General features: G+C 53.7%; 2 protein-coding genes and 1 long non-coding RNA gene across 6 annotated transcripts; 1 reads left to right on the forward strand and 2 right to left on the reverse strand.

Annotated features, from left to right (window-relative positions):
- Positions 1-1,307: 1,307 nt before the first annotated feature.
- LOC146434169 (ADAMTS-like protein 2) lies at positions 1,308-21,822 on the forward strand. Of its 4 annotated transcripts, none has more exons than XM_085068592.1 (18): positions 1,308-1,566; positions 8,024-8,166; positions 10,289-10,364; positions 10,873-10,975; positions 11,662-11,807; positions 12,048-12,171; positions 13,392-13,472; positions 13,777-13,952; positions 14,204-14,624; positions 15,216-15,633; positions 16,397-16,503; positions 16,680-16,806; positions 17,134-17,347; positions 17,931-18,086; positions 18,410-18,580; positions 20,216-20,392; positions 21,047-21,191; positions 21,286-21,822. In XM_085068592.1, the coding sequence occupies exons 1-18, from the start codon at positions 1,492-1,494 to the stop codon at positions 21,402-21,404; spliced, it is 2,979 nt and encodes a 992-aa protein (XP_084924718.1). In that variant the 5' UTR covers positions 1,308-1,491; the 3' UTR covers positions 21,405-21,822. The 4 variants fall into 4 exon arrangements, with proteins under 4 accessions (XP_084924718.1, XP_084924719.1, XP_084924720.1 ...); XM_085068593.1 differs by having other exon boundaries at positions 21,289-21,822; XM_085068594.1 differs by having other exon boundaries at positions 8,029-8,166.
- LOC146434170 (uncharacterized) lies at positions 16,792-19,436 on the reverse strand. The gene is made up of 3 exons (XR_014853851.1): positions 19,040-19,436; positions 17,099-17,310; positions 16,792-16,928 (listed from the first exon to the last, which is right to left on the reverse strand). It is a non-coding gene; the product is annotated as an uncharacterized LOC146434170 (long non-coding RNA).
- Positions 21,551-27,066, reverse strand: LOC146434171 (protein FAM163A-like). The gene is made up of 4 exons (XM_085068596.1): positions 26,699-27,066; positions 26,295-26,317; positions 25,817-25,931; positions 21,551-24,974 (listed from the first exon to the last, which is right to left on the reverse strand). The coding sequence occupies exons 3-4, from the start codon at positions 25,907-25,909 to the stop codon at positions 24,567-24,569; spliced, it is 501 nt and encodes a 166-aa protein (XP_084924722.1). The 5' UTR covers positions 25,910-25,931; positions 26,295-26,317; positions 26,699-27,066; the 3' UTR covers positions 21,551-24,566.
- Between the last annotated feature and the right edge of the window lie 83 nt (positions 27,067-27,149).

Below are 27,149 nucleotides of genomic sequence, written 5' to 3' on the forward strand. Positions count from 1 at the left end.
GGAGCTGGCTCCGGAGGGACATTACACGGGGCTGCAGCAGGGCAGGACTGACTGAAGTTTTTGTCCCCACCCCCCCCGCTTTTGTAGACACAACCGTGTTCTTTGTCAGTGCTTCTCACCCTCATTTTCTCCGGCTGGGTCAGGAGCAGATCGCCCCCTCCTCCCCTTGCCCCTCCTTGCCAGCAAACAGCTTTGATCAGGAGTCCCCAGCAGTCCCCGCCGCTGACATCCCTGTCTTTCCTCTCCCCTCCCTCCACCCTGAGGCTGAAACCCTCGGAGAGGGAGCAGTGAGGACTCGGATCGCCTCCCCACACTAATTACAGCACATCTGGCCGGCAGGAACCGCTGCTCCCCAGCTGCCCGCCCCGGGCTGGGGACACCTGATGCCATTTCTGCCCAGCCGGTGTCCATGGATCACAGCGGGCAGCTCCCGGGAGGGCCGAGGGGTGCCAGCACGGATACTGGCAGCATCTTGCCAAAAGCTGCCTTCTGACCACCAGCACAGCGAGGGGCGACCCAGAAAAGAGGGGGCAAGAGACCTTGGAGCCTCTTCCCGAGCCTAAAGGGGCTCCAAGAGAGCTGGGGAAGGATGGTTTTGTTATGGGCATGGAGTGACAGAACAAGGGGGAATGGCTTCTATCATAGAGGGCTGGGATAGAAGAGATATGGGGAAGAAATTCTGCCCTGTGAGGGAGGAATCCAATCCAATCACAGAGAAGCTGTGGCTGCCCCATCCCTGGAAGTGTTCAAGGCCAGATCGGAGCAACCTGGTCCAGTGGAAGGTGTCCCTGCCTATGGCAGGAGTTGGAACGAAATGATCTTTAAGGTCCCTTCCAACCCAAACCATTCTGGGATTCTGTGATTCAACCACCACCCCAACAAGAGCGGCTCCCCGTGTCCTGGGGACGCTGAGCGGTGTCCCAGCACGGAGCACAGACTGCTCCAGCCCGGGCAGAGGGATGCCCTGGGGAGCAGAGCTTGCCCATAGAGGGCAGGAAGGAGGAATCGGGCAGCAAAAGAGTTTTGTGCGGGAGGAAGCGAAGGGAGAGCTGCGCTCGGGAGCGAGGGGCAGCACGGGTGGCTCCGCAGGGACCTCTCGGTGCCGGGGCCGCTCGGAAGGAGCCGCACGGAGCGGCGAAGAGCTCCCAGCCCCGGGCGCGGCGGCAGCAGGGCGGTGCGAGGGGCAGGCGGGGCGCGGCGGGGCCCGAGGAGCGCCCGGCCCCCATCCCACCCCACCCCACCCCATCCCATCCCCATCCCCATCCCCATCCCCATCCCCATCCCCATCCCCATCCCCATCCCCATCCCTCCATCCCTCCCCCGCCGAGCGGCCGCGCCGCGGGTCGCCGCCCGCCACCCGGCAGGTTGTAAAGTCATTAACTCCCCCAGCCATGCCGGGCCGCGCTCCGCGGGCCCCGCCGCGCCCGCTGCCGCCGCTGGTGGGCCGCCGAGCCGCCTCCTCCTCCGCGGCAGCGGCAGCAGCAGCGCGGCATGGCCGCCGCTCCCCGCCGCCTCCTCCTCCTCCTCCTCCTCCTCCTCCGCTCCGCCGCCCCCCTCGGCGATAAGGTAAGCGGCGGCCGCCGAGCCTCCCCCGCTCCCTCCCTCCCCCGCTCCTGCCTCCCTTCCCTTCTTCCCTCCCCTCGGGGAGCCGCGGCGGGGCAGGGACGGAGAGGGGTCCGACCCGCGGCCCCTCGCCCTTCCCCGCAGCTCTCAGGTTCCCGGGCTCCGCGATCCCCCTGCTTCCCTCCCTCCCTCACTCACTCGTGCGCTTCTTGGGAAGGGGGTTTGGTCGCCTCTCCCCCACCAGGCTTTACCCGCTCGCCGTGTCTGGCACTAACAAAAGGCTGAGGGGGTGTGAGGATGCATGAGGAGGGTCCCAGCATCACCAGAAGGACCACGGGGGAGCAGCGCCCTTCCCTGGCTTCCCTGGGGGTTCGCCCAAAGCTGCCCACCACGTTCATCCCTCCACATTGGTCCCTCGCAGAGGGTTGGCTCAAGTTTGGGGCTGGAAACAAACAGATTTCCCCGTCCCTCCCGCCCCCCCGGGCACGGCTTTCAGCAGCTGCTTTCCCCACTAACCACGGGGTGCGTGTCCAGGCATCAGAGCCCCGCGCTCCCCTCATCTCTGCGCTCCTCCACAAAGGACCCCTCAGCCTCGCCCTCCTCCTGTGGCACTTGTTTCACAGCAGCACCGAAACCCCTGTGCCTGTCCCGTCTCCTTCCCGAGGCCCAGCTGGGGTGAATCGCCCCCGTTCCCGCGGCAGGGCCGGCAGAAATCCCGGCTTCCCAGCAGAAATCCCAGCTTCGCGGGGCGCCGGCGGTGCCCCTGCCTGCACGGGTCACTGCCTGCATTGTGCCTCGGCGCTCCCGTTTCCTCGAGGGGAACCCGGCCGGATTTCTTTGCTGCCTAGGGAATTCTGCTCTGCTGAAGGAGGAGGGTTTTGGGTTGTGTTTCCCACCCCCAGACTCATGGCTGGGATAAAACAATCTTACATGAGCCATTTTAGACACAGAGGAGAGCAGACACTGCAGCTCTACTGTGGATAACTCAGGTTTGAGGAGCAGCAGCATCTCCTGTTCTGGGGTTTGTCTTAATTTTAAAGCTCAAGTGTCTCACTTCCACTTTGTTTTTACCTTCCTACACATCTGCTGCCTGTTCTGTTTACCCCTGAGCTGCAGGGCTAAGTCAGAAGCTTCAGGCAGAGCAAGCCAGGTCAAGCTAAACAGATGTGAAGTCCTTTATTGGGGCCTGACCTGGATGGACTCCTCCATCAACATGTGTGCACAAGCCTTGGCTGCTCTTGTTCTCCCTGCCCCCAGCAGCTGTGTTTGCACAACACCTAAGACAAGGGCATCCCCCGGTGGGAGGAGGGCTCGGCAGGACAAACACACACCAGGTCTGTGTCCAGCTCTGCCCTGAAGGCTTCCTGCTCCAGGAGATCTTCACGGAGCAATGTGATCACAGATCATGTGGTGCAAGTTGTCCTGGTTGCTGGTACTCATTGTTGTCTATCTCTGGTGCAAGGCAGCACACAAAACGCTTGTTGGGGGATTAACCAGGGATTCCTCTCTCCCTCCCGTTTTCCATATAAAACATTATACAAAGAGTGTCAGAAAACCTCAATCCATGGTTTGGGCAAGCAACTTCCTAACTGACTTCCTTCCTAACCGCATTCAGTGCCTCTGAAAAACCTGATGATAGACATGTCTTGTGTACACTGCCTGTTACTCCCTTCTCCCCCTTCACAGTTTTCCATCCTTCCTACCGGCTTGCCCCAGGATAGGTGTGTTATCCTGCTTGCAGGGAATGACCTAACTGGCTTGGACCAAGGATTTTGTAATGACGTGCAGCACTTGCCTGTGAACTTTCTGTCATGGCAGGATTATGAACAGAACTTGGTAGCTCTCCACTGGCTTCTGTTCACTGGTTTTCTAATTTGCTTTTCATCTGTGCCTCATTATGTGTCCAGATTTCTGTTACTTATCTGCTGCAATTTCACATCCTTTACAAGCTGCCATTTTTCCACAGATTACTGTTCTTCCTGATCCCTTAAAAATTACTGGGCATTGCTTGTTTTACCTCAGGATACCTTCCCCTATGAAAAACTCCTCAGCTATCTTGTTACAGCTTTACTAGGGAAAATTTGGGTTTGTGTCTGCTTCCAATATTGAATCTCTCACACAAGCTATCTAGTCTACCCAAACAGTATAAAACAATGACACAATGAGAAATAGCTTTATACAAACACCACTTCTTTTGTAAAACATCAGGGCATAATTGCAGCTGCTATTGTTTTTTCTCAGGGCTGTGGTGGAGTCTATCACCACAGTTGTAGTCAGAGAATGAGATGGGGAACTCAAAACAGGGGCGTTGAACACGGTCATTCATTCCCAGATAATAATCTGCCATTCATTCCAGGCATTCAGACATCTGAAGCTACTTAGAATTTCAGTAAGTAGTGTGGTTTGCTGTAGAGAGAAGCCCTTAAGTAAAGGGATCGTGGAAATTTTTGGTAGAGGACATGCAGTTAACGGCCTCGGAAAAGGTCTGGGAAGAATTTATTTCATTTTCAGCTGCTGTTTCGAGTTGTCTGATGCTCTCAGACAGGGTTGAGCAGAACATTTTACGACAGCTACTGTGCCCTTCGGTGGTGGGCCAGCCCTCAAGGCTGCAGTGAGAGCCTTCCCCCCAGCTCCTCTGCTAAGGGAGGCATGTTTGTGGTCTCTCTTCCCAGACAGCTTTTTTTTCCAGGAGCCAGGCTCTAATGAATCTCAAGATTAGGCACAACAATAAGCAACACAGGAGACTGGGCCACCGACACGGTAATTGCAGTTATTCCCAGGTTTCTGGGAAACCCAGCGTAGCTCCGAGCTGATCCAGAGCATGACAGAGAGTCAGCGGAGAATTTATTTTATCCCTTTCAATTCTTCAGAAAGGCCACCTGGAAATCCGATAGGATGTCAGGCCAGGCCCACCCTTCTGTGCAGGGCTGAAGCATTTTGCTCGTGGCAGCCTTTGTTTGGCAGAGGGGAGAGGGGAAGCAGCTGCCTGGCCTTTGCTTGGGCAGACAGAGCTTTCAGGAACACTGGCTTAGAGAGTGGTGTTTCTGTCTTCCATACTGGCAGATCTGGAGACAGGCATTTTATCCTGGAAGGGCTCCCTGCAGGTTGGGGTTCAGAGCTCTGCTGCCCCAGCAAGGGGACGGGAGGGCAGCCCTCCCCTCCGATGGTGCACAGCCTCCAGCGCAGGTGTGGAGGCACAGGAATCCCTTGGTTAGCCTCAGAGAGGAAGAGCTGCAGCTCTGTAACCACCAGGTGCCAAACCACAAGCACCTCGGGGGAAATTCTTGCGGAGAGCACTTGGCTGAGCTGGAATATGGTCTGTCTTTTCTAGGGATGGGAATTCTCATCACCTAAGGAATCATACCTGGCCCTCTCACCTCCTTCAGGCAGAGCCCTCAGCCGAGCCCAGGCAGAGCCAGCCTTACAAAGACTAGATCCACATGCATCTCCTGTGCTCTGGTGTTTCTATTCTGCTCCTTTCCGTGATTCTGCAGCAGAGTGCTAATCAGAGCAGCTCCAGCATCTCCCATTACCAGGACAGTGCAAAAGAGTTAAAAATCAAGCCCCTTTGATTTCTCCCTCTGTGAGGAGTAGGTGGGGAGGGAGATTCATTTGTCCAGAATCCACCTTGGGATTTGTCAAGAGGCTTGGGAAACTGAAGCTAGGAGCTCATCTGATCTGGAGTCTGTCCCACAGTCCTTAATTTATTGTCTGGATATTTGGAAAATGCATATAACTCCAATTAAAACCAAGAACCACTTGTACAAGAACCTTTTGTGTGTCGTGGTCAGTGCAGATTTATTTCTGACAAGACAATAAATTCAGCACAGATTGGAACCAGCTGCCCCAGCTCTAAGTACCTGAAGTTCCCACTCCATGTGACCAGGCTTAGGACTCAGATGTAGTCATGCCATAAGGGGAGAGCTCAGCATTGTCCTTGCTTACACGAGAAAATAAATACTCCTAGGGAAGGTGTGGCAAGGGAGCTTGGTCATGGAAAACCTGAGAGCCAAATCAATCTGCTTAAAATGTGATTGATTCCTCCAGTGCAGAGAGGAAGCAGGAACAGGGCTTATGGATATGGTGGAACACATTTTATTAAAAGAACAAGTCTCTCTGACTAGTATCTTTCCATAAATCTTCTGGGCTCTGAGCATTCCCAAGAGGTGCAGTGCAGAGCAGAGATGTCTCCTATTCCTTCTATGAGGAAGAGGCACACAAAGGCAGGGGTGCTGATCTCCCCCAAACCTCAGCTCTGTGCCCACATCTCAGTTCTCCTTGCACCTCCTTTGCATCCAGGCAAAACACCCCAAGAGCCTAAAAAGGAGCCTGCAACTTTGCACCACTCCAAGTACACAAACCCTGCTTCATATCTGGGGATAGTTCAACAGAACAGACTATTACACTTCACCTGTTTCCCTTCTGCCCTGTCTCACCCACTTGGATCTCAAGATTCCTGGGGCAGGACCATCCTGTGGGTTGTAGCTGCACAGATACTTATTGCCACCTGGGGAAAAGCTATGCAAATATTGCAGCTTTTGGTCCCCAAAAGGCAGTCCATGTGCCTCATGGACTCAGGGAAAGGATAAGACACCAGCTTTGGTTTTTCCCCCAGCTATGGAAGAATTGGTTTTGTGCTGAGCTCTCCACTCAGATGCCAGATAAATCACTGGAATTCTCCTTCCTGACAGTTGTGAAGGGCTCTTCCACCCCAGCCTTGAAATGTTTATCACAAGGAAGCATAGGAGGAGTCAGGGAAAAAATACCTTACAATAAGAGGCAAACCTTTGATTTGTTTCCTTTGTAAATGTGGAAGCTGCACAGTCAGAATTTCCATTGACAGTCTGATAATACACAGCGAGACAAAAATTCTCATAGGAAATTGGTTGAGATGATCATTTGGAAGAACAGAAAAAGGTATTTTTGAAAACATGTCTGTTTCTTTTAATTTCGTTTTCCTAATGAGTAACTCAGCTGCTGGCCACAGCATTTGGTCCCTGTCAGGCAAGTCAGCTCCAGCCAGAACATCCACGTACAACAAGGAGTTTTGTTGCATTGTTTTTGAAATCAACTATTGCAGTCACTAGAGAGCAAAGCATCAGGTAGCACAGTGCGTTTTTTACAGCAGAGTAGGTTTCTTCCAATGTGCTCTGCCCATCAAGGAGAGGCATCATGCACATTTAAGTTAAAATTTTAAAACATTTGCATAAACCAGCTGCATCTCCTCTGCCCAGAGGCTGTGCTGTTGGCAGGCACTGAGGAAACACAAGTTCTCAGGCAGGAATTACACTACAAGATGAAGAGCACTTTGGCTTTATTACACCATGAAGGAGCATAAAGCCAAGAGACAGTCAGTCCAAATAGTGAGCAGAGCACATTTAGTGATGAGCAAACCCTGCTGAGTTTTCTCTCACATCCATCAGTTCTGCTTTGCAGAGGGTTGTTTACAACAGAACCAACTAAAACCAGCATGTTTTGCTAACAGTAGCACTGATACAACTTCCCTGAGCCCTTGCTTTAACACAGCACACTTCACACACCCACTAATTATTAATTTTCATTCGTTAATATTTAAACATTTGGCATTTCCAGCTGGATAAATCCCTTCCAGTCACTGTCCTGTGTTAAACTCATAGCTGCATTCAACACTACACACAGCTGTGTTTCAGTAAACAGCAGATTAGTTCTTGCACAGGCAAGTGTGCCAAAGTCCCTGGGAGCTTTCAGACCGTCAGACACTAAGCAGGAAAATATTGCCAGGAAAAAAACCCCAACTAAACCACAGAATTGCTTACCTGCTGGGAGCTTTGGAGACACAGCCAACAGCAGCCTGCTGCAAGGACCACGCTGGGGCTCAGGTTTGCCAAATTTGAAGAGTGAGCCCCAGCAAGGTGTGCTGGAAGAGGAAGCATTCCTCCTCTGAGCATAGTGAGGTGCATGGGGAGAGGCTCTGGTTCTGAAGCTCTCTTGGAAATGACTTTTTGGGAGGGTTGGGGGCTGAGGAGCCTGAATCTGATCTGCTTTAGCCCTAAAGGGAAGGTTATCCATAGAAATGCAGCTCCAAGGAGTGACGCCTGTGTACTCCCAGCTTCCCTGCATGCCCAAGCACTGCAGCACTTCCCCTTCTCTCCTGAGCCAGGTGTGAGCTGTTCTGTTCAGGTGTGAGCTCTGCTGTTCTGCCTCACCTGGGCTGCGAGTGATGCTGTTACTGTCACATGTCCAGCCCAACAGCCCTTTTCTGTACCATGAGATCCCAACACATCCCACTTCCCATGCAGAACTCAATCTTGGAGGGAAGGTTTCATTTTGAGACATGTGAGCCTGGTGTGGCCCCACAGGACTCAGATCCTGGCACGTTTGTCCCACTGCTGCCTGTTCAGGAGGCATCCAGGTGAGGTGACAGCTGCCTTTGATGGTGGGGAGCCAGGTTCTCTAGCTGACCATGCTCTGTTTCTGTCAGGACAGTAGTGAGGCAGCAGATGGAGCTGGCACCTGGGATGAAGAAGTCACCAAGTGGTGGGGAGAGTGGAGCTCCTGGTCCACCTGCTCCCGGTCCTGCGGAGGGGGTGTGATGTCCCGGGAGAGACACTGCTTGCGACAGAGGTGAGTTGTGTCCCAGCCTGAGCCCGTGGCCAGCTCTCAGGTGGTGGAGGGGAAATGGGGTGTTCCAGACCTGTGTTTTGGGGCTGAACATCCTGGCTTTGCAGGGTTGGCCATTCCCTCATCTGTGGCCTCTGGGAAAGCTGTTGTCTGTGGGTGAGTGGGCAGTGGTGGGGAAGGGTGACAGGTGAATCACACCACAGTGGGGCAGGTGATATGTTCCCTGAACATCACCCACTCAGCTAGACTTATCTGATGGGGGGCAAGGGGTTGGTCCTCTCTTGGAGTCCTGCAGGTGACAGGGTTGTGGGCTGGAGAAGGCTGGCTCTATTCCTCTCCCCCTCTTCTTCACAAACCCTCCTTACTGTGGCTGCTCTGACCAACCTAGCCCTGATTTGTGGCCAGTTCCTGTGCTGAGGATGTGAGCACATATTCCCAGACACCCTGTGGGGGCTTGATTTACTCCTGGCAGCAGCCAGCTCAGCCACATCTCACAGCAATTTCCCCTCTTTAATCCCGTCAGAGCTGGCAAGTTTTTTCCCCTGCTGGCTGTCACCTGGCAGCATCTGCATTTGTCCCCCACAGCTGCTGCAGTCCTTGTATCAGTCAGACTGGGTTTGTGGGAATGGGAAGAGCTGGGGAACTGCAGCTGCCTGAGCTCCTGCTGTCCCCTCTGGGCCACCTTGCCACCAATTCCCCCTCCTCCTCCTCCTGCAGCAGCTCTGTAACCTGCTCCTCCAGGCTCCTGGGCTGTTAATGAGAGTGGGCATCCTGCAGCACAGCGAGCTTTCCCTTCTGCATGAATGCACTCCTAAGCTCAGACCAGGGCCCCCGACCTGCCCTGCTTCCTGCAGCAGAAAACTCCTTAATGCAGGCTGGTTGGCAGCATGGTGAGGGTCCAGATGTGCTGCAGGACCTTCCCTCTGGATTCTGGATATGGCCCCTGGATGTCTCTGCTGCTGCTCCTCCCCTCCAGCACCCCATGAAAGCAGTGGGGAGCAGCATGGGGAGGGAGCCTGGGGCTGTCCCACACCCCCACAGCCAGAGCAGCCCTTCTGCCCTTTGCCTGCTGCCAGAGGAGAGATTTTTCTCTCCACTTGGTGCCAGCTCTATCCTTGACTCCACAGCTGGGGAGGGAAGGCTTTGCTGTGGTGTTTTATTCCAAGGATCAAATCTGAATTTAAAAAAAGAAATACCATCATAAGACTCAGCCCAAAGGTTTCTGCAGCTATAAGGTGAACAGCTTGAGTGTGAGCCAGGTATGGCCAGGAAACAATTTCTGCCTGAGTCTGCAGGCAGCCTCTGCTTCTGAAAGGCATGGCATTTTCAAGTCTTTTACTGCAAATTTAGGCTCCGCCTGTGTCATGTAAAGCATTGCTTTGGAGGGACAGCTGCAGTACCTCCATCCAGTCCAGCCTCAATATGCTTATGGTGTTCCTTGTATCCTAGATTCACAGTGCTGTTAACACATTGTCTGATGCAGATCTTTACACATTGCCTAAATGATTTTGCAGATCATTACTTTATTGCCTTAACCTGTGGTCTCAGCCATTCTCCATACATCTTCACAGCTTTCAAGAATTTTCTTCTGTCTTTGCATCAGTCCAGTATCTCCCGGATAACTCATGCTGGCCGGAGCAAAAGCTTCAAGTGTTGAGAAATTCCCATGGTTTTGGTCCATCACCTGTACCAAGCCTGCCCTGATAGTCTGTTGGGGTGACCAGTCCCAAGAGAGGCACCATCTCTCTGCCTATTGCACAGTCGATTCTGAAATCACTGCAAATCCTGGACACATCCATGGGAGTGATGGACCTTCAGGTTCTATTGTCTTTTGGTCACATCAGCTCTTTGGAGCTCAGAGGTGAAGGGACATAGGGGTGGCAATACTGCAGTTACTCCCTCTCTGCTCAACCGGCCCCAAAAACAAGAGTAGCCAAAAATCACAGCCCATCTAAAAGCACTGAGGATGTGTTCCAGAGGAGGTGTTGGCCAGTCTAGATCCAGGAAGCTCTGCTCTGATAAAACACCTGCCTTGTTTCTCCCACTGAAGTTAGGTCTATATCATCCTCAGTACCTCAGTACTTCACAGACCTCCAGCTCATGTCTGGAAATTTCTGCTCTGCAGGCTCCAGATGCCCCAGGGAGCAAACAGCACCATGTGTGTTGGCCAAGCCAAGCATTATCAACTGTGCCAGAAGCAGGTGAGAACCACATCCACTTCTGACTGGTTCTCACTGGGGGATGTGGGGCTCAGGGAGTCCCACTTGGAGCTGCAAAAGCACCAGCATTCGGAATAGGACTGGTCCTTTAGAGGATGGAGACAAGGGATATGATCCACTCCTGGGGTGGTGCATGCTGTGCCTTTGAGGATATGGGAGCTGGGCTCTACTCTCTGGGACAGGGAGATGGGGCAAAAGGATGTAAAAACATACTTCTTGTGGCTGAGGGGAGGGATGTAGTTCTTCCAGTATTCTTTTCCTGTTTCTGGAAGGAATTTTTTCAGGACTGTTAAATGCAGTTTTCTGAGAGGCCCTTGGCAATGAGGGCCTGGCCTGTCTGCCTGTGTTAGGGCACCTCCAAGTTCATCACCAGTACCTTCCAGGGTGGACAGGGCATTTTCATCCTGCAAGGATGCAGCAGGGACAAGCAGCTGTCACAAGCATAGCAGTGAGATAGGGAGCTGTTTGACTGCATTTATTCCCTCCACAGCCCTGCCCAGCCAACACAGCAAGCTTCAAACAGCAGCAGTGCTCCAGTTTCAATGCCAAAGCCTTTGGGAAGCGCTACTACCACTGGATGCCCCTCTATCCAGGTGGGTTTTCACAACTGCACACAAGGGGTGAGGGTAGGAAAACACCCACAGGATCTTCTTGGGCACAGAAAAGTAAAGTCCCAGGGGACAAGGGATGGATGCTCCTGGCTGGTCTGGGTTGTTCAGAACAGGATGCTGATACATTTCCTGCACAGTGACTTCACACAGGTCACTTGAATATGTCCCTTGAGGCCCAGATTGTCCTCAAGTTGTCCCTTGAGGCCCAGACTGAGTTCACCTAAGATATTACGCCATTTCTGGACTCACCTGATTTTCCATTAGCTGCCAAGGGGACATGGAACATCTGCACCTCCAGCTGCTCAGCTGGCCACAGCCCCACACAGTCAGTGTCCCTCTTACAGCCCCTTTTTTGCTCTTGTGCATTTATGTGTGGCCTGGGATCTGCTGATGCACATTCCCATATCTGGCACAGTGATGGCACTACAAGGGCAGGTCAAGGAAGAGGGTTTGCCAGCAAGAAGTGTTTCTGCTTGGCACTGTCCCCAGTGCAGCCTCACGCCCTTTCCCCCTCACTGCTGTAAAATCTGCAGCCTTGGGGTGTCATCTCAAGTAGCAGGAACATCCAAGGTGCCATCAAACCATCAGTAGGGATTAGGGGAAGGTCCCCTTCCTCTCTGCCCATCTCTGGGCACCTTGACCTGCCTGGTGACCCTCTGTCCCTGCAGATGACTACACCAGTATCTCCAACAAGCCCTGTGACCTCCAGTGCACCACCCGCAGTGGAGAGAGGCAGCTGATGGCCCGAGCACAGGATGGTACCTCCTGCAAGGACAGAACCTATCAAGGGGTCTGCATCAATGGGAAGTGTGAGGTGAGGCTCTGGGAGGAAGCAGTAGAGAAATTGGGATTGTAATTGCATGGCTGGACCTCCTGGTCATTACAAAGCCAAGGGGTCCCCACAGGGGATCAAAACCAAGGCCTGGCATTGGATTCATTCCTTACACCCGCCCAGAACCTCCCCAGAAGAGCACAGGAGCATTTCCTGGGAAAGACCCCGTGCTGTGGAGATAAGCTGGCCCCAGGAAACCCTCTCTCATTGTGTCCTTTGCAGCCAGTCGGGTGTGACGGCAGCCTGTACTCGCCGCGGACCATGGACAGATGCAGGGTGTGTGGAGGGGACGGCAGCACTTGCCACCGCGTCTCGGGCAGCTTCCGAAAGGCAATCTCACAGATAGGTACTCCCTGCTACCAGTCTGGAGACTTCACCTGCTACTTCTTACCACCAGCTGCCATGGAGGGGGACTGGCTTGAACATGGGTAGGAGCTTCTCAGCTGCTGGGTGGAAAGGGTTGAGGAGTGCCACCACCCCTGCTTAAACACCTGGGTTTTGTCCTTCTCACTTAATCATCACAGGAGATTGGTTTGATGTGCTCTGTATTAGACTGGTAAGATTTCCCTTCACCTCTTTACAACAGGAAGCAGCTGGGGATCTATTTGTTCCTATTGATTCTGGCATCTTGCCCACCTCAGATAATATGAAGGGATCAATGAATCTTCTTTTACTTGGGCTACGTGTTCGTTTGAAACTGAAGCTATGATGAGGGTCACAGCGTTTGTTTCAGCCTGCATTTAATCTCCTGCTTTCCCCAGGCCTGTGGGTGGCACAGCTGAGGGACTGTCCCCTCTGAAATCAGGCTGGGGTACAGTCCACCCACAGGAGGAATGGACTGTGATATGCTCATTAGTAATTAATTAACTGTGGTTTGAGGATGTTTTGGAACAACATTTCACACTGTTGCTGTTGCACTAGTTTGCCTCACTCCCTACAAACACCAGACCAGAAAAGCACCCAGGCCCCTTTCCAGGGCAGGGGTAATGGTGTTGCCCCCTGTAGCAGAATGGGTACAGTTTTGGCCTCCCTTTCCAGCCCTCATAATATCTTACAGAACAGACAAGACCTGCATTTCCAGCAGGAAAGACAAACTGCCAAACCACGCAACTTAAAGAGCCTCTTATTTCCTCTCCCTTTAAAGGTCAGTTTTTATGTTACTCCCGAGAGAAATTCCATGGAGTCAGGAGCTGAGGGGACCTATGGTCTTTTTCCACCCTCTGTTCAGCATCAGCCCTGATCACTGCTAAGCTTTTTTTCCATGCTCTTGCCAGAAGGAGTGTGAAAGCACATTCATCCACACCCCCAAAGCCAGACTGTTTCATTGTGCAGTTCCTTCCCAACTCCAAACCCAGCAGGGCTCAGACTGACATCCTTAATGGTGATCTGTGCTGGGATTTCAGAGGACAGCTGGGATGAGAGCTCACAGACTGGTGCAACATGCATTTTAGGTCCTTGGCACCCTGCTCCCAAAGGGCAGTGCTGCCCCCCTACAAACACACTTGTCCCACCCAGACCTTTTTATTCTGTCCTTGGGGTCTCCTGAACCTCTGTTTTGTTCCTCAGGTTATGTGTTCATCACCAACATCCCTGCTGGTGCCATGGACATCCTCATCATTGAGCGCAGGAAGACAGAAAACATCCTGGGTGAGCAGAGGAGCTGGATGGGTGTGGAGACCCCAGTTCAGCTGCCTGGGAGGAGGCTCTGTGCACTCCCACCTGTGCTGTGAGAGAGCATTTCCTCCAGGGTAGCACAGGGGTGCTTCATCTCTCCAAAAACCAAGGCTACCACATCTCCAGTGGCAAGAGAGATGTTTGGAATCCAAGTTTGCTGTGGGCAGGGCCTGGGGTTCTGTTTCTGCTGGGCTTTTCTCATTCATGGGCTCTTTGTTCTCCTCAGTTCCAGAATTCTGCAGAGCATCACATTTTTCTGTTTTCTCTCTCTTTGAAGCACTTGCAGATGAATCTGGGCATTTCTTCTTCAATGGCAACTCTGCCATTGACAACCCCCAGAACTTCAGGGTAGCTGGCACCATCTTCAAGTACCGGCGGCCCTCGAGCCTCAACTCGGACGGGCTGGAGTATATCATAGCTCACGGGCCCACTAACCAGTCTCTGAATGCCATGGTATGTGAGGAGCCAGTCTTAGGGTTTCCTGTAGATAACAGGAATGTAAACTGGTTCCTAAGCCAAACCTGCATGTGTAGATGGGCCAAAGAAGCCACACAGTCTTGGTGGGAGGATTTGGATTTATGAGGATGCTGTCTTGTCTTAACAACCATCATCAGATGGACGTGGCTAGAAAAGGCTTCTGGGAAATTCCTTAAAATACCCTTAAAATGAAAGCAGTTTTGTTTTCTCCCTGTTTCCTGCACCAGTACTATAACTTCAATGGGAAGATGCCTCACATAACTTACGACTACACTGTCCCGCGGACGCCGCCGCTGCGAACTGCAGCCCCTGCTCTCGCCAGGCCTCTCTATCACCACCTGCCAGAGACCAGCCAGAGCCACCCTGTTCCAGCCAACTCCAGAGCTGCCCAGGACTTCAATGCCACGTGGCTGTCCCTGTCACCAGATGACACCAGTGATCAGCTCCCTCTAAGAGAAGGGCAAGAAGATCTAGACTTTGGTGCCCCGCACTTCTTCCAGACCAACTCCACCAGTCAGAGCCGGGACTGGGGCTGGGAGCAAGGTGAAGAGAAGGAGAAGTATGACTTTCAGGTCAGACAGGTCTACCATGCAAATGCAGCAGGAGAGGAAGAGGATGCAGCAGCAGTTGGTGGAGAAACAGAGTTGGGTTGGTTGCTTTGTTCTTCCTTCCCCCATTTGATTGATTGAAAGCAGACATCCCCCAGTGGTCTTCTTGAAATCTAAGGTGGCTTTAGCATCAGGGTGGACAGGAGGGAAGGATGGGTAATAGTGGGTGGAGACTGTCAGGGGATGCAAGGGTCAGTGGTTCTGTGAGGGAAGGGGAGGCTGGGAGAGGGTGGTGACAATAGGGATGAGGCAGGGCATTCCCTTGGCAGCTGAGCTTGGCAGGAGGGACAGTGACAGCAGCAGGGCCTACCAACAGCGCAGTGATCACCCGGAGACAGCAAGGTGACAAGTCAAATATGAGGTTGATCTGGGAGAACCAAACAATTCAGGAGCAAATTACACCTGCAACATTGTGTGGCCCAGGGCTGAAAGCCCAGACTGGAGCTTAAATGGAGCTCCAGAGCACTGGGCAGTGAGGGGTTGGTCAGGGTAATTAAAGCCTGTTGGTGCTCCCTGGTGGAAATCTACGGTTTTTAGGTTGAGCACTGAATGTTTCTTGCCTTGTGAAAAGCCGCATGCTGAAGCACAACCCATCCAGTATAGTTAAAGCATTCCTGTATTTCTCTTCCAGCTCTCAGGTTCAACCAGATCTCCATCAGCACAGCCGTGCCCTACAGCATGAGGAGACCCGAGCTGCCAGAGAGCAGCCGTGCAACGTCCTCCAGGCTCCGTCTCCTCAGGCGCCTGTGCCACCGCGACCCTCACAACGCTGCCTTCTGCAGGGAGCTGCAGCCCCTGGCAGCCAGGCTGGCCTCCAGGAACTCCTCAGCTGGGCTCTGGGCTGGAGCTGCCCGCTGGCCACAGGGCCTCCACAAAGCACCAGCTCGCAAGAACGTGCTGGAGGACCTGAAGGTGGAGGCGTTTGCTGGGAGTCAGGGGGAAGCAGCCAACTACAGCATGGTGGCATCTGTGGAGAGCCCTCTGCTTGGGCCCAGCCCAACTGGGGACATCAGCCAGGCAGTGCCTCTGCGAGCCCCTGGCACTGAAAGGTGGCACCTGATCTGGGCAAAACACATCAGGGTTGGTTGGTTGGGGAGGGAGGGCCAGGCCAGTCCTCTGGGAATCTCCCTGCTGTCCTTGATGTCCCCATTCACCAGTGTCTGTCCATGGCAGCTGCTGTAGGTGCTTCCTCCAAAGACTCATTGTTACAGCCGGCCTGACACGAAGCTCTTGGAGCATATTTCAGGATCCATTTAAATGGGTGCTGAAGGACCTGCAAGGCCAATGCTGCTGTGGTTGTAAAGAAGGCCAGGAGTCCACAGCACATCACATACACACATTTACCACCATGTCATATGCCTCCTGTCCCATTCCTCCGGGCACATCAGCCTCCGAAGCTTCTGTAAACATTTGGCAGGAGACTGAGGGCCAGCTTTTAAATATTTCTGGCAAGCCACATAAGAACCCTCCCCACCACATTATATGATATGAGAGCTTCCCTTTCCAACCCAAACCATGCCTCTCAAGGTGAGATACAAGCTGAGGCTGAGGCCACCCACGTGGTTGACAAACCATGATATACACAAGACTCACTATGAATGATGCTTCCTCCTTGCTAGTTGAATTCGGGAGGTGGATCAAGGCTTTACCCTCTGTTCATCAGTGGTCTGCCTTGTCCAAGGTGGGGGAAATGGAAAGCAGAAACACTGGCTTTCTTCCCATCACCAAAGACAGCAAGAAGGAATTTCTGTATATTTCATGTTTACAGCAATTTTTTTCACTTTTTACTCACACCACCTCCTTTTTCCACAGTAATGAGTTTGATGTGAGCCCTGTGGGACACGATGACATCAGCTTGGCTGACATGTATCGGTGGAAAGTCTCAGCTTATGCCCCCTGCAGCTCCACCTGCACTTCAGGTAGGTTCAGCTTCAGGATCATGCAAGGTCCCTTTGGGCTGTTGAGGGAGAGAATCCTGGTATTTTTTATGACAGGGAGAGTGTCAGACGCAGTGAGCACTCCAGCTATTTAATGATGGTGAGAGGAGACTCCTGGATCTGATGGAGCATGACTGAGGGTGTTGCTGGCTCTGCAGGCATCAGCACCTCCTATACAATGTGTGTGCGCTACGACGGCGTGGAAGTGGATGAATCCTACTGCGATGCCCTGACCCGACCAGAACCCACTCACGAATTTTGCACAGGGAGAGACTGCCAGCCGAGGTGAGTGGAAGTGACATCCACTGTCCACAGGGACATGTCTTCCTAAGGATCATTTTCTGCTCAAGGCATACAGCCATTTTTGGGCTGAAAGGTATGCTTAAACTAAGAAGTCCTTGTATCCCCTTGTGAGCAAAAAGAGGGAAAGAATTTGGAACCTAAAGGCAGAGCTGGTTTCAAGGCCAGCACTGCATTTACAGACATGCCGGTGATGAGCAGAGCCACAGCAGCAGCTGCTGGGTGAGAGAGCCCCAGGTGGACAGCCCTGCCACCCCGTGCCCCTTGTCCCCCTTACCTGGGTGTTCCTTTGTGCTCTCTCTGCTCGTGGAGGTGGGAGACCAGCCGGTGGAGCGAGTGCTCCCGGACCTGCGGCGAGGGCTTCCAGTACCGCACCGTGCGCTGCTGGAAGATGCTGGCGCCAGGCTTCGACAGCTCCGTCTATGACGACCTCTGCGAGGCAGCGGGGCTGGCCAGGCCCATGGAGAGGAAAGCCTGCAAGAACAAGGCCTGTGGGCCCCAGTGGGAGCTCTCCGAGTGGTCTGAGGTAGGCTCTGCTCCCAGGGCTGGAATGGGGCCTGGGGGAAGGTGGCTGGCAGGTGTTGGGTGCTGAGGGAACCCCTGACCAGTTGCATCCTGGGGAAACACAGAGTGCCTTTATTGGCAGCTCCCCTGTTCTGGCACTGCTCAGCAGACAAAGGGCATTGCAAAATGTTTTTTCTAAGGTCGCTTCTCAAGCAGGACATGGACCAAGTGAAAGCCCTGCCAGCGAGAAGCTTCCTCTTCCAGAGGATCCAAACGGAGGGCAAATAGGGAAACAGTACTGTGGAGATACAGAAAAACTAACAGCCCATTGCAGTCCCTTTGACTGACCTCCCGTAGCCTGCTTGGGTTGTGGCCCTGTGACTCTGAACAGCAGTTTAGGCATCAACACATTGAAGTGTTGGAGCTTTAGGTCCCAAAGTAGACGAACAGCAAAGATATAGATGGACACACCTTTTTCTGTCCCCACTGGGGCCCTTGCCCTGTCTCCTAGAGCAGCAGGAGGCAAACGGGAGGTGGCACAGCTGCCTCCCCACCCTTGTTCTCTGCTCCTGAGCCCCGGGGCTGACTCCCTGTGGCCCTTGCAGTGCTCAGCACGGTGTGGCACGCCGGGGACCATGAAGCGGGAGGTGCGCTGCTCCGTGGAAGCTCTGCTGTGCGACGAGTCCCGCAAGCCCAGCAGCGAGAAGCCATGCACAGGTCCCCCCTGCGACCGCCGCTGGACTGCCTCCGACTGGGGCCCCGTGAGTCTGGGGGTCTGCTGCTCTCTTCTGGCTCTCTTCTGGCAGAGGCCAAGCTGAAGAAGCTAAAATAACCTCTGTTTTTCCGTCTCCTTGCTGTAAATTTTGGTTAACTGTGAGCTGAGCTCCATTCAATAATCTGGGAAGCTCACAGCACCTGGGGAATGGAAGCCCCATACCAAATAAACCTCTAAAGCCCCTTGGGATCCAGTGCTACAGTCCCAGTGTCAGGGCTGGACTCTGCACTTCGCTCTCCTGGCAGCACCAACCCTGACCCCTCCAGTTGCCTGCTTTCTGATGTGTCTAAATGCCTTTTTCTCTCCAAGTGCTCAGGTTCGTGTGGCGAGGGGCGCATGAGCCGCTTCATCGCGTGTCGCAACCTGGAGGGCAAGGTGATCTCCAGCTCACAGTGTGACCCGGCCACCAAGCCCCTGGCTGTCCACCCGTGTGGAGACAAGAACTGCCCTGCACACTGGGTGGAGCAGGAGTGGGACCAGGTAAAGCCAAGCCCAGCCCTGTGTCCTCAGCCCTCCTTTCCACGGGATGTGGTGGGAGCCTGGTTCCCTTGGCAGAGCACAGTTGTGTAGTGTGACCCCCAGACATGGAGCTGTGCCCTTGTCCCAGCTTGAGGAAGACGGAAGGAGTAGTGAGTATCAGCTTGTCCTTGGGTTACCCCATGGAACACCCCAAAGTTTGTGGCATTTGCTGCCTTCCCGAGGAGCCCCACTGGAGGGCAGCAATATCCCAAGGAAACTCCTGCTCTCCCACCTGGCAGCTGCAGACACCTCAGCACGGCTTTGTTCACTCACCCCCAGAGAGGTGAGCTTCCCACCACTAAAGAGAAGGTCTGAACAAAACCAGCCTCGTCTCTGATAAATAACAGCTGGAGGTAAAGCTGAACCACAGCCCAGATCCCTGAGCTGAAAGTCACATCCAGACCATAACTGTGTACTTGCCTCAGGGATTACACTCCGGTGAACACAGTCTCAGTGCTCTGTTCCACCCAACAGTGTCTTGCCCCTTTCTTTACTCTCATTCTGTTGCTCAAAGCCTAAAGACATTAGGCTTTCCCATACAAGCTGATCCAAATCCCAAAGTATCCAGAGAAACACACTGAGTCAGTGGTGGGGCTTTGGCTTTTTCTTTGAAGTCTCAAGCAGAACAGGGATTCATGTAGCACTGAGGAGGAAGGTTTCTAGGAACTAAGAGAAGCAGCCAAGCCCTCTTCCCTCCCATCATGGCTAGGCCTCTGTTCTCACTTTGCTCCCTTTATAGCTGCTGACTGCATTCAGCTGAGTCTCCTCCAGCACCAGTGATGGGCAGAGACTGGTTAAACCTGGCAGTTCTGTAACCCTCACCTGCTCTGGCCCTCCCTGTGGGTCACACACAGTCCAGCAGTGCCATTTTCAGCTGTGACTCGGCTGTTCAATGCATCTGAGCTCTGAAAGACCTGCTGAGCTCCCCATCTTTGCCTGTGCCAGCTTCTCTGCTGTGTTCTCTCAGCTGATGAGCTCTGAGTTCTCAGGATGACTAAGGGAGGATGCAAGCCAGTTGTGCTGGCCCTGCTGTGGTGAAAAAGGGCTCAAAGCAGTGAAATCTCAAGCTGGCAACTGCCTCCAAGGGCAACAGGGAGCAGATTCTGCCTTCTGCTGCTTCTCCTGGTGGTGTCCTGAGGGAATGAGCCCTCCCAGCTAAGCCTGCATAGCTCTGGGCTCAGCAGTGCTTGTCTGTGCACACCACCTGCACTGCACCACTTTGGTCCCCTTGGGCCCACACAAAGCTTGGTGGTACTCCAAAATGTAGGTTGCTACATGCATATGATGGGTGGTTTTTGAGAACATAAGAAACACATAAAATAAGACAGAAACAGCCTCTTGTAGTCTTACCTTGGCTGCACAGGCCCCCTGTGGTAGCTGCTCTTGAGGCCAGCCAAGGTGAACTCAGCTGAACACTAATTACCAGCATCTGTCCTTGCTCCCTGCGAAACCTGCAGACACCCCCTGCTCCTGTGACCTGGGCAGCACTTCCCAATTAGACTGCTGTTAGCACAGGCATCAAGCCTTCCCTCTGAGCAGGATGCCATCTCACCTGAAGCTCGAGCTGGTGTGTCACCAGGCTGCTGTTCCCTGCAGTGTGACGCCAGCTGCGGGCGAGGGGTGAAGAGCCGCGTGGTGCTGTGCGCGGGGCTGGAGAACGGCTTGTACCGCGAGTACCCCGACAGGCGCTGCGAGGCCTCGCCGAAACCTGAGGAACAAGCTGCCTGCTTCAGGAGGCCGTGTTCAACGTGGTTCACCACCTCCTGGTCCCAGGTAGGGCTGGGGGTGCTGGGGAAGGCCATGTAGCCCTGGTTGGTGGAGCAGAACCTGTGCTGAGGTGCTGTAGCAGCCGAGGATCTGCTGAATCTGGATGGGACCCTGAGCTCTGCTCTCCTGCAGAACTGGCAGCAGGTTGAGGGACTGGCACATGCAGCCTGGAAAAAACCTTGGAGCGTGGGGATTATTGCCTCAAGCAAGAGCCTGCACTGCACTCCAGGCATGCAGGATACAGCCATGTCTCCTCCTCTGCCAGCAGTCCATGTTCTGTCTTTCCCTCTTTCCATTGATGGTAACTCGTGAGCATTTAGGGAATGGGAAGTCAGGGGAGCTGGGTCTGGCTTATAGCAGCCATTTTCTCCATTTTCTGTTACAGCATCAACCCTCCCAACAAAAGTAGTTCTGAGTTGCAATAAAGAGATGAAAAGCAAACTTACCTGTGCTCTGCCCCAACCCCAACTCAGGGATGCTTTCCTCCAGCAAAAAAAGGGAGAGTAAGCTTGAGATCAGCATGGCATTTGACCCAAACCTCCTCAAGAACAGTCTCTAAAGCAGGGATTGGGAGACCTCAGTAGAAGAAAGAACTTGGGAGCTACAGAAAAATAGAAAATGCCTCTAACACTCTCTTTCCTGTTTCTTTTACCCTGACAGTGCAGCAAGACTTGTGGTGCTGGTGTGCGACTGCGGGAGGTGAAGTGCTACCAGGGCGATGTGCTGGCTCAGGGCTGTGACCCTGCTGCCAAACCAGAGGCCAGGCAGATGTGCCAGCTCCAGCCCTGCCCCACTGAGGCACCAGGTACGTCTGGAAGGGCAGGGAGGTGGAGGAGCCCTTGGCTCTGTCCATGTCTATCTCCTTTTTAACCTCTTCTGCATGTGCTGCTTCTCCCCAGAAGATGCCTGTGAAGACAAAGCGACAGCCAACTGTGTGCTGGTGCTGAAGGTGAAGCTGTGCTCTCACTGGTACTACAGGAAAGCCTGCTGCTGGTCCTGTCGGCTCAAGTCACCCTGAGTGCTGCCAGGCCATACTTCCCTTCCAAGTTCAGGGGCAGCAGCCCCCTCGAGCCAGACTTTCCACTTGAAGCCACCCCACCTGGCTTGGCTGTGGAGCCAGTCCCTGAAATGCAGCCTGCTCAGCGAGGAAGGATTCCTACAACTTAGTCATCACTGTTCCCTCTCCACCAAGAGGGTTTTACATGAGACAAACCATCAGTGCCTAGAAAGCTACTGAGAAGTGGGTTGGAAGAGCCTGTCCCTGCTGTCACCATCTCTGAGGGTGCTGGCTGGAGGCGGTGAGGTGCCAAGGCCAGCCCAAATCAGGGCGTGGATGGCAGCATCCCTCTGCTCTGCCCTTGCAGGCTTCCTACTACGAGGGCAACTGCCAAAACACACCGAAAAATTGTGTCACAATAAAGAGATAAACTATAAAACTGTGGATCTGGGATGCATGTGCCTAGGCCAGAGCCAAGGGAGGAGCAGGGGACACAACAGGAGCAGGAAGGGTGGGGAGGAAAAATCCTTGCACCAGTAGAGCTTCCAGGCAGCACTGGATAAAGCCCTTTTGATGTTGCCTGCCAAAAGAACAGAAACCACTCTTGGTTTGTATTTCAAAGTCCTCGTTTATTTCTGACATTGAATTTGGACCCATAGCTGAGCAACAAAGACAGAGAATAGTAACAGGAGGAATCTGAAGTGGAAAAAATCTGGGATCCCTGCCCCTACCCCATCCTGTTCCTCCACCAGCTCCCCAACCTTCTAATCCTCAGCTGCATCCCCTGTGTTTCCAGCCCTTCCAGACTTATCCATTTCCCTGTAGCCATGCCAGACCCAGGGCGTGTGTTGGCTGCAAAGCCAACCCTCATCTTGGCCATCTGGCTGCTCTGGAACTGCCTCCCCAGCCTTGGCACCTCATTAGCCAGTGACAGGTCATGCTTAATTTGCGAGTGACGAAGATGACAATGGAGTGGCCTTCCTTTCACCACAAGGGTGACCCACAGAAGGGTGTTATTCCCACCCTCCGGAGGTCACAGCGCTGCCATGGCAGTGGAAAGCCTTTTTGTGTGCCAAGAGGTAGAGTTGGATGCCAGGAGCCACCGTGTCCTTGTGCTGGCTCTGTGCCCACCAAGGGGTTGGGATCATGGGGCTGTCTGGTGGTGACCACGCTGGGACACATTAACTTCCTGTGGCTCCCAGCATGATGAGACCTAGCTGAGCAGATGCTCTAGTGGGAATAAATGGGATTTATCAAGCTAGCCAAGATTTTCTTCCAGTTACCGACCATATATTCAGGGAGGAGCACTGGCTGGATGGGAGGCAGTAGGAGCTAAAGACTATCGACCAGTGGGATCCAGAGAGCTTTGCTGCTGCTAACTTCATCTTCCCTCCTGCCTGCCCTTAATGTGAGAGGACATTAAAACCTGCTATCACTATTTGGAGAATGGAAAGAGACTCGAAAAGTGATGCAGCCGGACCGAGTCTCCAGATAATGGAAATGCAATGTCTTTTTGGGCTGGAGGTGGGGGAGATGGTGCATAACATTTGCTCAGAAGTGTGTGTAAAATGCAGGCTGGGGCAAGGTGTTTGGTTACAAGGCCCATCACCGTGTTTTGTCTGGCTCTTTTCTTCTGATCAGAGGATCAGAGGTGCCAATCCATGGGCAGGTCCAGTGTGTACACCAGCCTTTTGCCTGGTAATGTGGACACTGGAGGCTGGTGTACCATGTGTCTCTGTGCTGAGACCTATGTTTTCTGTGTGTGAATGGGGAGGTTAAGTCCAAATTCTGTGAGCTGCGGGATGTTTTCTAAATTGCAGTGGTGAAAATAAAACCCCACCACTCATTTCTGAACAGTCCTACCCTATTGCAAAGGCATGGCAAGTGTTTCCTGCCATTGCCTCCAACAGCATCCTCAGGGATCATCGCTGTCCTGGTCCCTCCTCCCCTGCTGTGAATGGGAAGTGCTCAGCTGAGCAGTCCTGCACTGGTTGCTATGGAAGTGCCTGGGAATGATGGAGATGTCCCTTTAATAATTTTTCACCTAATTTGATTTATGGAGGATGAAGAAACTTTCCCACATTCATTTTTGTGGAAAGGCAGAGTCACTGGCTGTCATTGCCAGCTGCAGCGCCGGTGAACCCATGTTCACAACATGTTCAAGACCATTTGGGTCTTGCACCCTCTTCTTTCAAAAGCAAAAGCAGGGGGATCCGGACCACCTGAACACCAGTCTCGTGGGAGACCGTGGGCCCTGCAAAGGAGACATGACCCAGTGGGCTAGGCTGTTGCTGCCAAAAGTAAAATCCATCCTAAAGCCAACCTTCCTCTGGCTGTCGGAGCTGTCAGGGTGGGGCTTTGAAAGCTGAAGGTGACCAAAACTGCAGTCATTTAGGGATTCAATTCTTCCCATAAGTAAAGTCTTGCCATATTCATGGGTCCAAGTTAAAATTGTTCCTAAGAAAGCTTGTGAAGAGTAGAAGAGGTGGGGGCTTTGGCCGCAGAAGGACCGGCCTGTGCCTGTTTGTGTGGGTGAGTGCTTTTGCGAGGAACTGTGCCTCCCCCAGCAGTGACCTAAATTCATGTCCTGAACTTCTTCAGCACGTGTGAAGACCAAAGCAGCTTGCGAGACAGTGCCCTATCTTACACTCAAACAGAAAAGCTAACTGCTAGTGGCAACTGACGCAGTACGAGGGGAGCAGGATGACCTGGATCTTCCCTTCTTCACTTTCCCATCGCCGAGGAGTGCTGCTTGGTGCTGGGTTTCACCGGGGACAGCAGCTGGAGGTGGATCGGCCCGTCGCTCCGTGTGCCAGAGGCAGTGGGCATCACCTCGCGTGGCTACGTGGGGACACCGAAGGCCTCACTGGGCTCAGGGAGCTGGGGGAGCCTGGGGTATTTAAATTAGGTTGTACTGTACATAGCCCTCGTTAGACAAGTCCCTTTGGGAGAGAGAGTAGATAATAATGACACTTATGATGGGTTCGGAGGTGGCCGGTTCAACGTTGCCCTTCGAGGTCTCGCTCCCTTCTGGCCCGCAAGGCTTGGCCGTGCCGGGCAGCTCGGCAGGACCGTGCTGGCTTCGGGCTGAGCGTTCGGGCTCCTCTCCTCAAAGACAAGTGAAAAGCCCCTTCCCCGGATCGGGCGCCGGCTGGGGACACCCCGTGCTAGTGGTAATGGTGACTACACCTCCGTGCTGATGGCCCGCGGGTTCGGGAAGCTGTCGCGGAGCAGGCCGTGGCGGCTCAGCGTGTAGCCTTGCAGGGTGGCCATGTTGAGGGGCGGCCCCATCTCCTTGTAGCACGCGGGGGTGTAGGCGACCCTCTCGCCCCCGTTGCGCACCATGTCGGCAGTCCGGATGTAAAAGGGGGAGCCGTAGGGGGAGCAGGTCGGGCAGTAGGTGTGAGCCCCGTGCTGGTTGAGCTCGCTGGGCGGCGGCGCGGGGCTGCCCTGCCCGTCTGCCATGCGGGAGCTGCAGGCGTTGCACATGACGAGGTGCGAGTGCGTGGGCAGGTCGGGCTCTTCCTCTTCCTCCTCCTCCTCCTCCTCCTCCTCTTCCTCATCGGAGTCATTTTTCTTGCAGCAGTAGTACTGCAGGGAAGGGAAGGGGTTTTATGAGGGGAAGCGGAGCAGCCGGTGGGGCAGTCCTGCCACATCCCCACTCCCCTCATCCCCCTGCCAGAGGAACCCTCTGTGGCCTCTTGCAGATCTGCTCCATCACTCCTGGGTCCTGTGAAGCAGCAGAAGCCAGACAAAACCTGGACCTGAGCGTGCTGCAGGAGGCACCTACCAGGGAACTCAGCCTCATCCCCCTGTGAGGTCTGCAGGAGGAAGGTATTTCATCCTGCCAGTTGGAAACTGCTCCAAGTAAGCACTGTGCTTTTCATCACACGGGCACTGCTGCATGGCACAGACTTCACATTAACTTTTAAAGAGCAGGAGGTTGTAGCTAGCTGTTGTTGAAAGCCTCCTCGTTTAATTTACAAGGGGAAAAAAACAATATAAAAATCTCCATCTGGTAATGCAAACCCAGCCAAGCCTGCACCTCAATTAGCAAGTGCTGCAGAGCCTCGAAAACCTCAGGGCAGTACCCGCCACACCTAGGGGAGGGAAGGACATAACTGCAGCACCTGGGTGGATAAGAGGTTTCAACTCCCTCCCATCACAAGCAAAAAAAGCCCATCCAGACCCCTCTTGCAGCAGCACCTTGGCCTGGGGAGCACAGAATCACAGAATATCCCGAGTTGGGATGGACCCACAAGGATCATTGAGTCCTACTTCTGGCCTTGCACAGGACAGCCCAAAAATCACACTACATGCCTGAGAGTGTTGTCCAAGCACTTCTTAAGCTCTGGGAGGCTTGGGGCTGTGATCACTGCCCTGGGGAGCCTTTTCCAGTGCAAGGAGGGGGTGGCAAGGTGGAGAACACTCACCTGTAGCCTACAGTAGCAGAGCACAGCAATGATGCACAGTAGGATCACTGTTGCTAGGATTCCCCCAGTGATAACAACAGTTCCCGCTGTCATCCGACCGGTTCTCCATCAAACTCTGGAAGGCAGGGACACAAAATTCACCTACCATGGTTTTGTCATCACATCACGGTCATGATGCCCACAAGGCATCCCAAAATATTGCATCCTCATTCCTCTCTCCCCAGCTGGACACCTGAGACACAGCATCAGATCCTGTCACTGTCATTGCTGCTCTGGCTCGGGATCTTTGTTAAACACCCTACAGCCCACTGGCAAAACATCCCCCCTTACTGAGCCAAAACCGACGATTTCCACCCTCCTGGACGAAAATCCACAACAGACTGAGCCCAGAAATTGTACCCCAGCTGCCTGTTGGGCACCAAAAGGGCAAGCAGCCCCCACCCTCATCCCTGTGCCATGGCACCCAGGGGATACTTACGTTCAGTGACGGAGGCGTTGGACCTGGAAGAAGTGGAGAGAGATGTTAGGCATGGCCTTACAGCACCCCTTGCACCTGCCTGCCTTTCCACATTTCCCAAGAATTTGCCTTGATTTGGAACCTGCAGGAAGCCCTGCTTTACCCCTTCGTTATTTTCTTTTAATTTGAAGTAGGGAAAGGAGGCATTTCCCAAGCTCAGAGAAATGCTCTACAGGATGCAGGGTGCAGGCCTGGCTTAGTCAGCACTTGGCCTTTTCCACTTTAAAATTAATTACAGGGAAGGTAAATGCATCATCACACAAGTGGCTGATGTTTTAGGTGGTGCTGGGAAAGGAGATGTCCCTTCCATCCCCTCCAGGACGGGTGAGCCCCAGCATCCCCCCTGTCACCCCATGGACACTTACCCGGAAAAGGACAGGCAGGATGTCACAGTCACGCCGGCCCCAGGGTGGCTGGCTGGGACAGGCAGAACCGCATGGCCACGGGGAGACTTGGTGGCCCTGGGAGGGAGAACAAGGAGAAAAACTCCACCACCATCAGCTCATCCCCATCCCCAAATGGGCTGCCCAGTGTCCTCATCCCTACCAATGCTGCTTCTGTCACCGCAGTGGGGCTAAATAAACTGCTTTTTTAGGGAGACTCTCGGGAAAAGGTGGGTGCTGCAAAGGTGGGTAAACCAAACTGCCAGGAAAGGATGATCCTGTGCCCCAAGTTTGCCACTTCAGCAAAAGTGAGGACTTGCACAAAGAGATGGGTGCAGCCATTGCCCCATCACCCCTCCTGCCCCCAGCCATGCCCAGCGCAGCCGCATTTCATTACCGACCCCCGTGGCCCTCTGTGCCTCGTCCAGAGCAG

This window comes from Lichenostomus cassidix, chromosome 8 (assembly GCF_008360975.1).
Source record: "Lichenostomus cassidix isolate B80296 chromosome 8, HeHo_3.0, whole genome shotgun sequence".
Classification (NCBI taxonomy): domain Eukaryota; kingdom Metazoa; phylum Chordata; class Aves; order Passeriformes; family Meliphagidae; genus Lichenostomus; species Lichenostomus cassidix.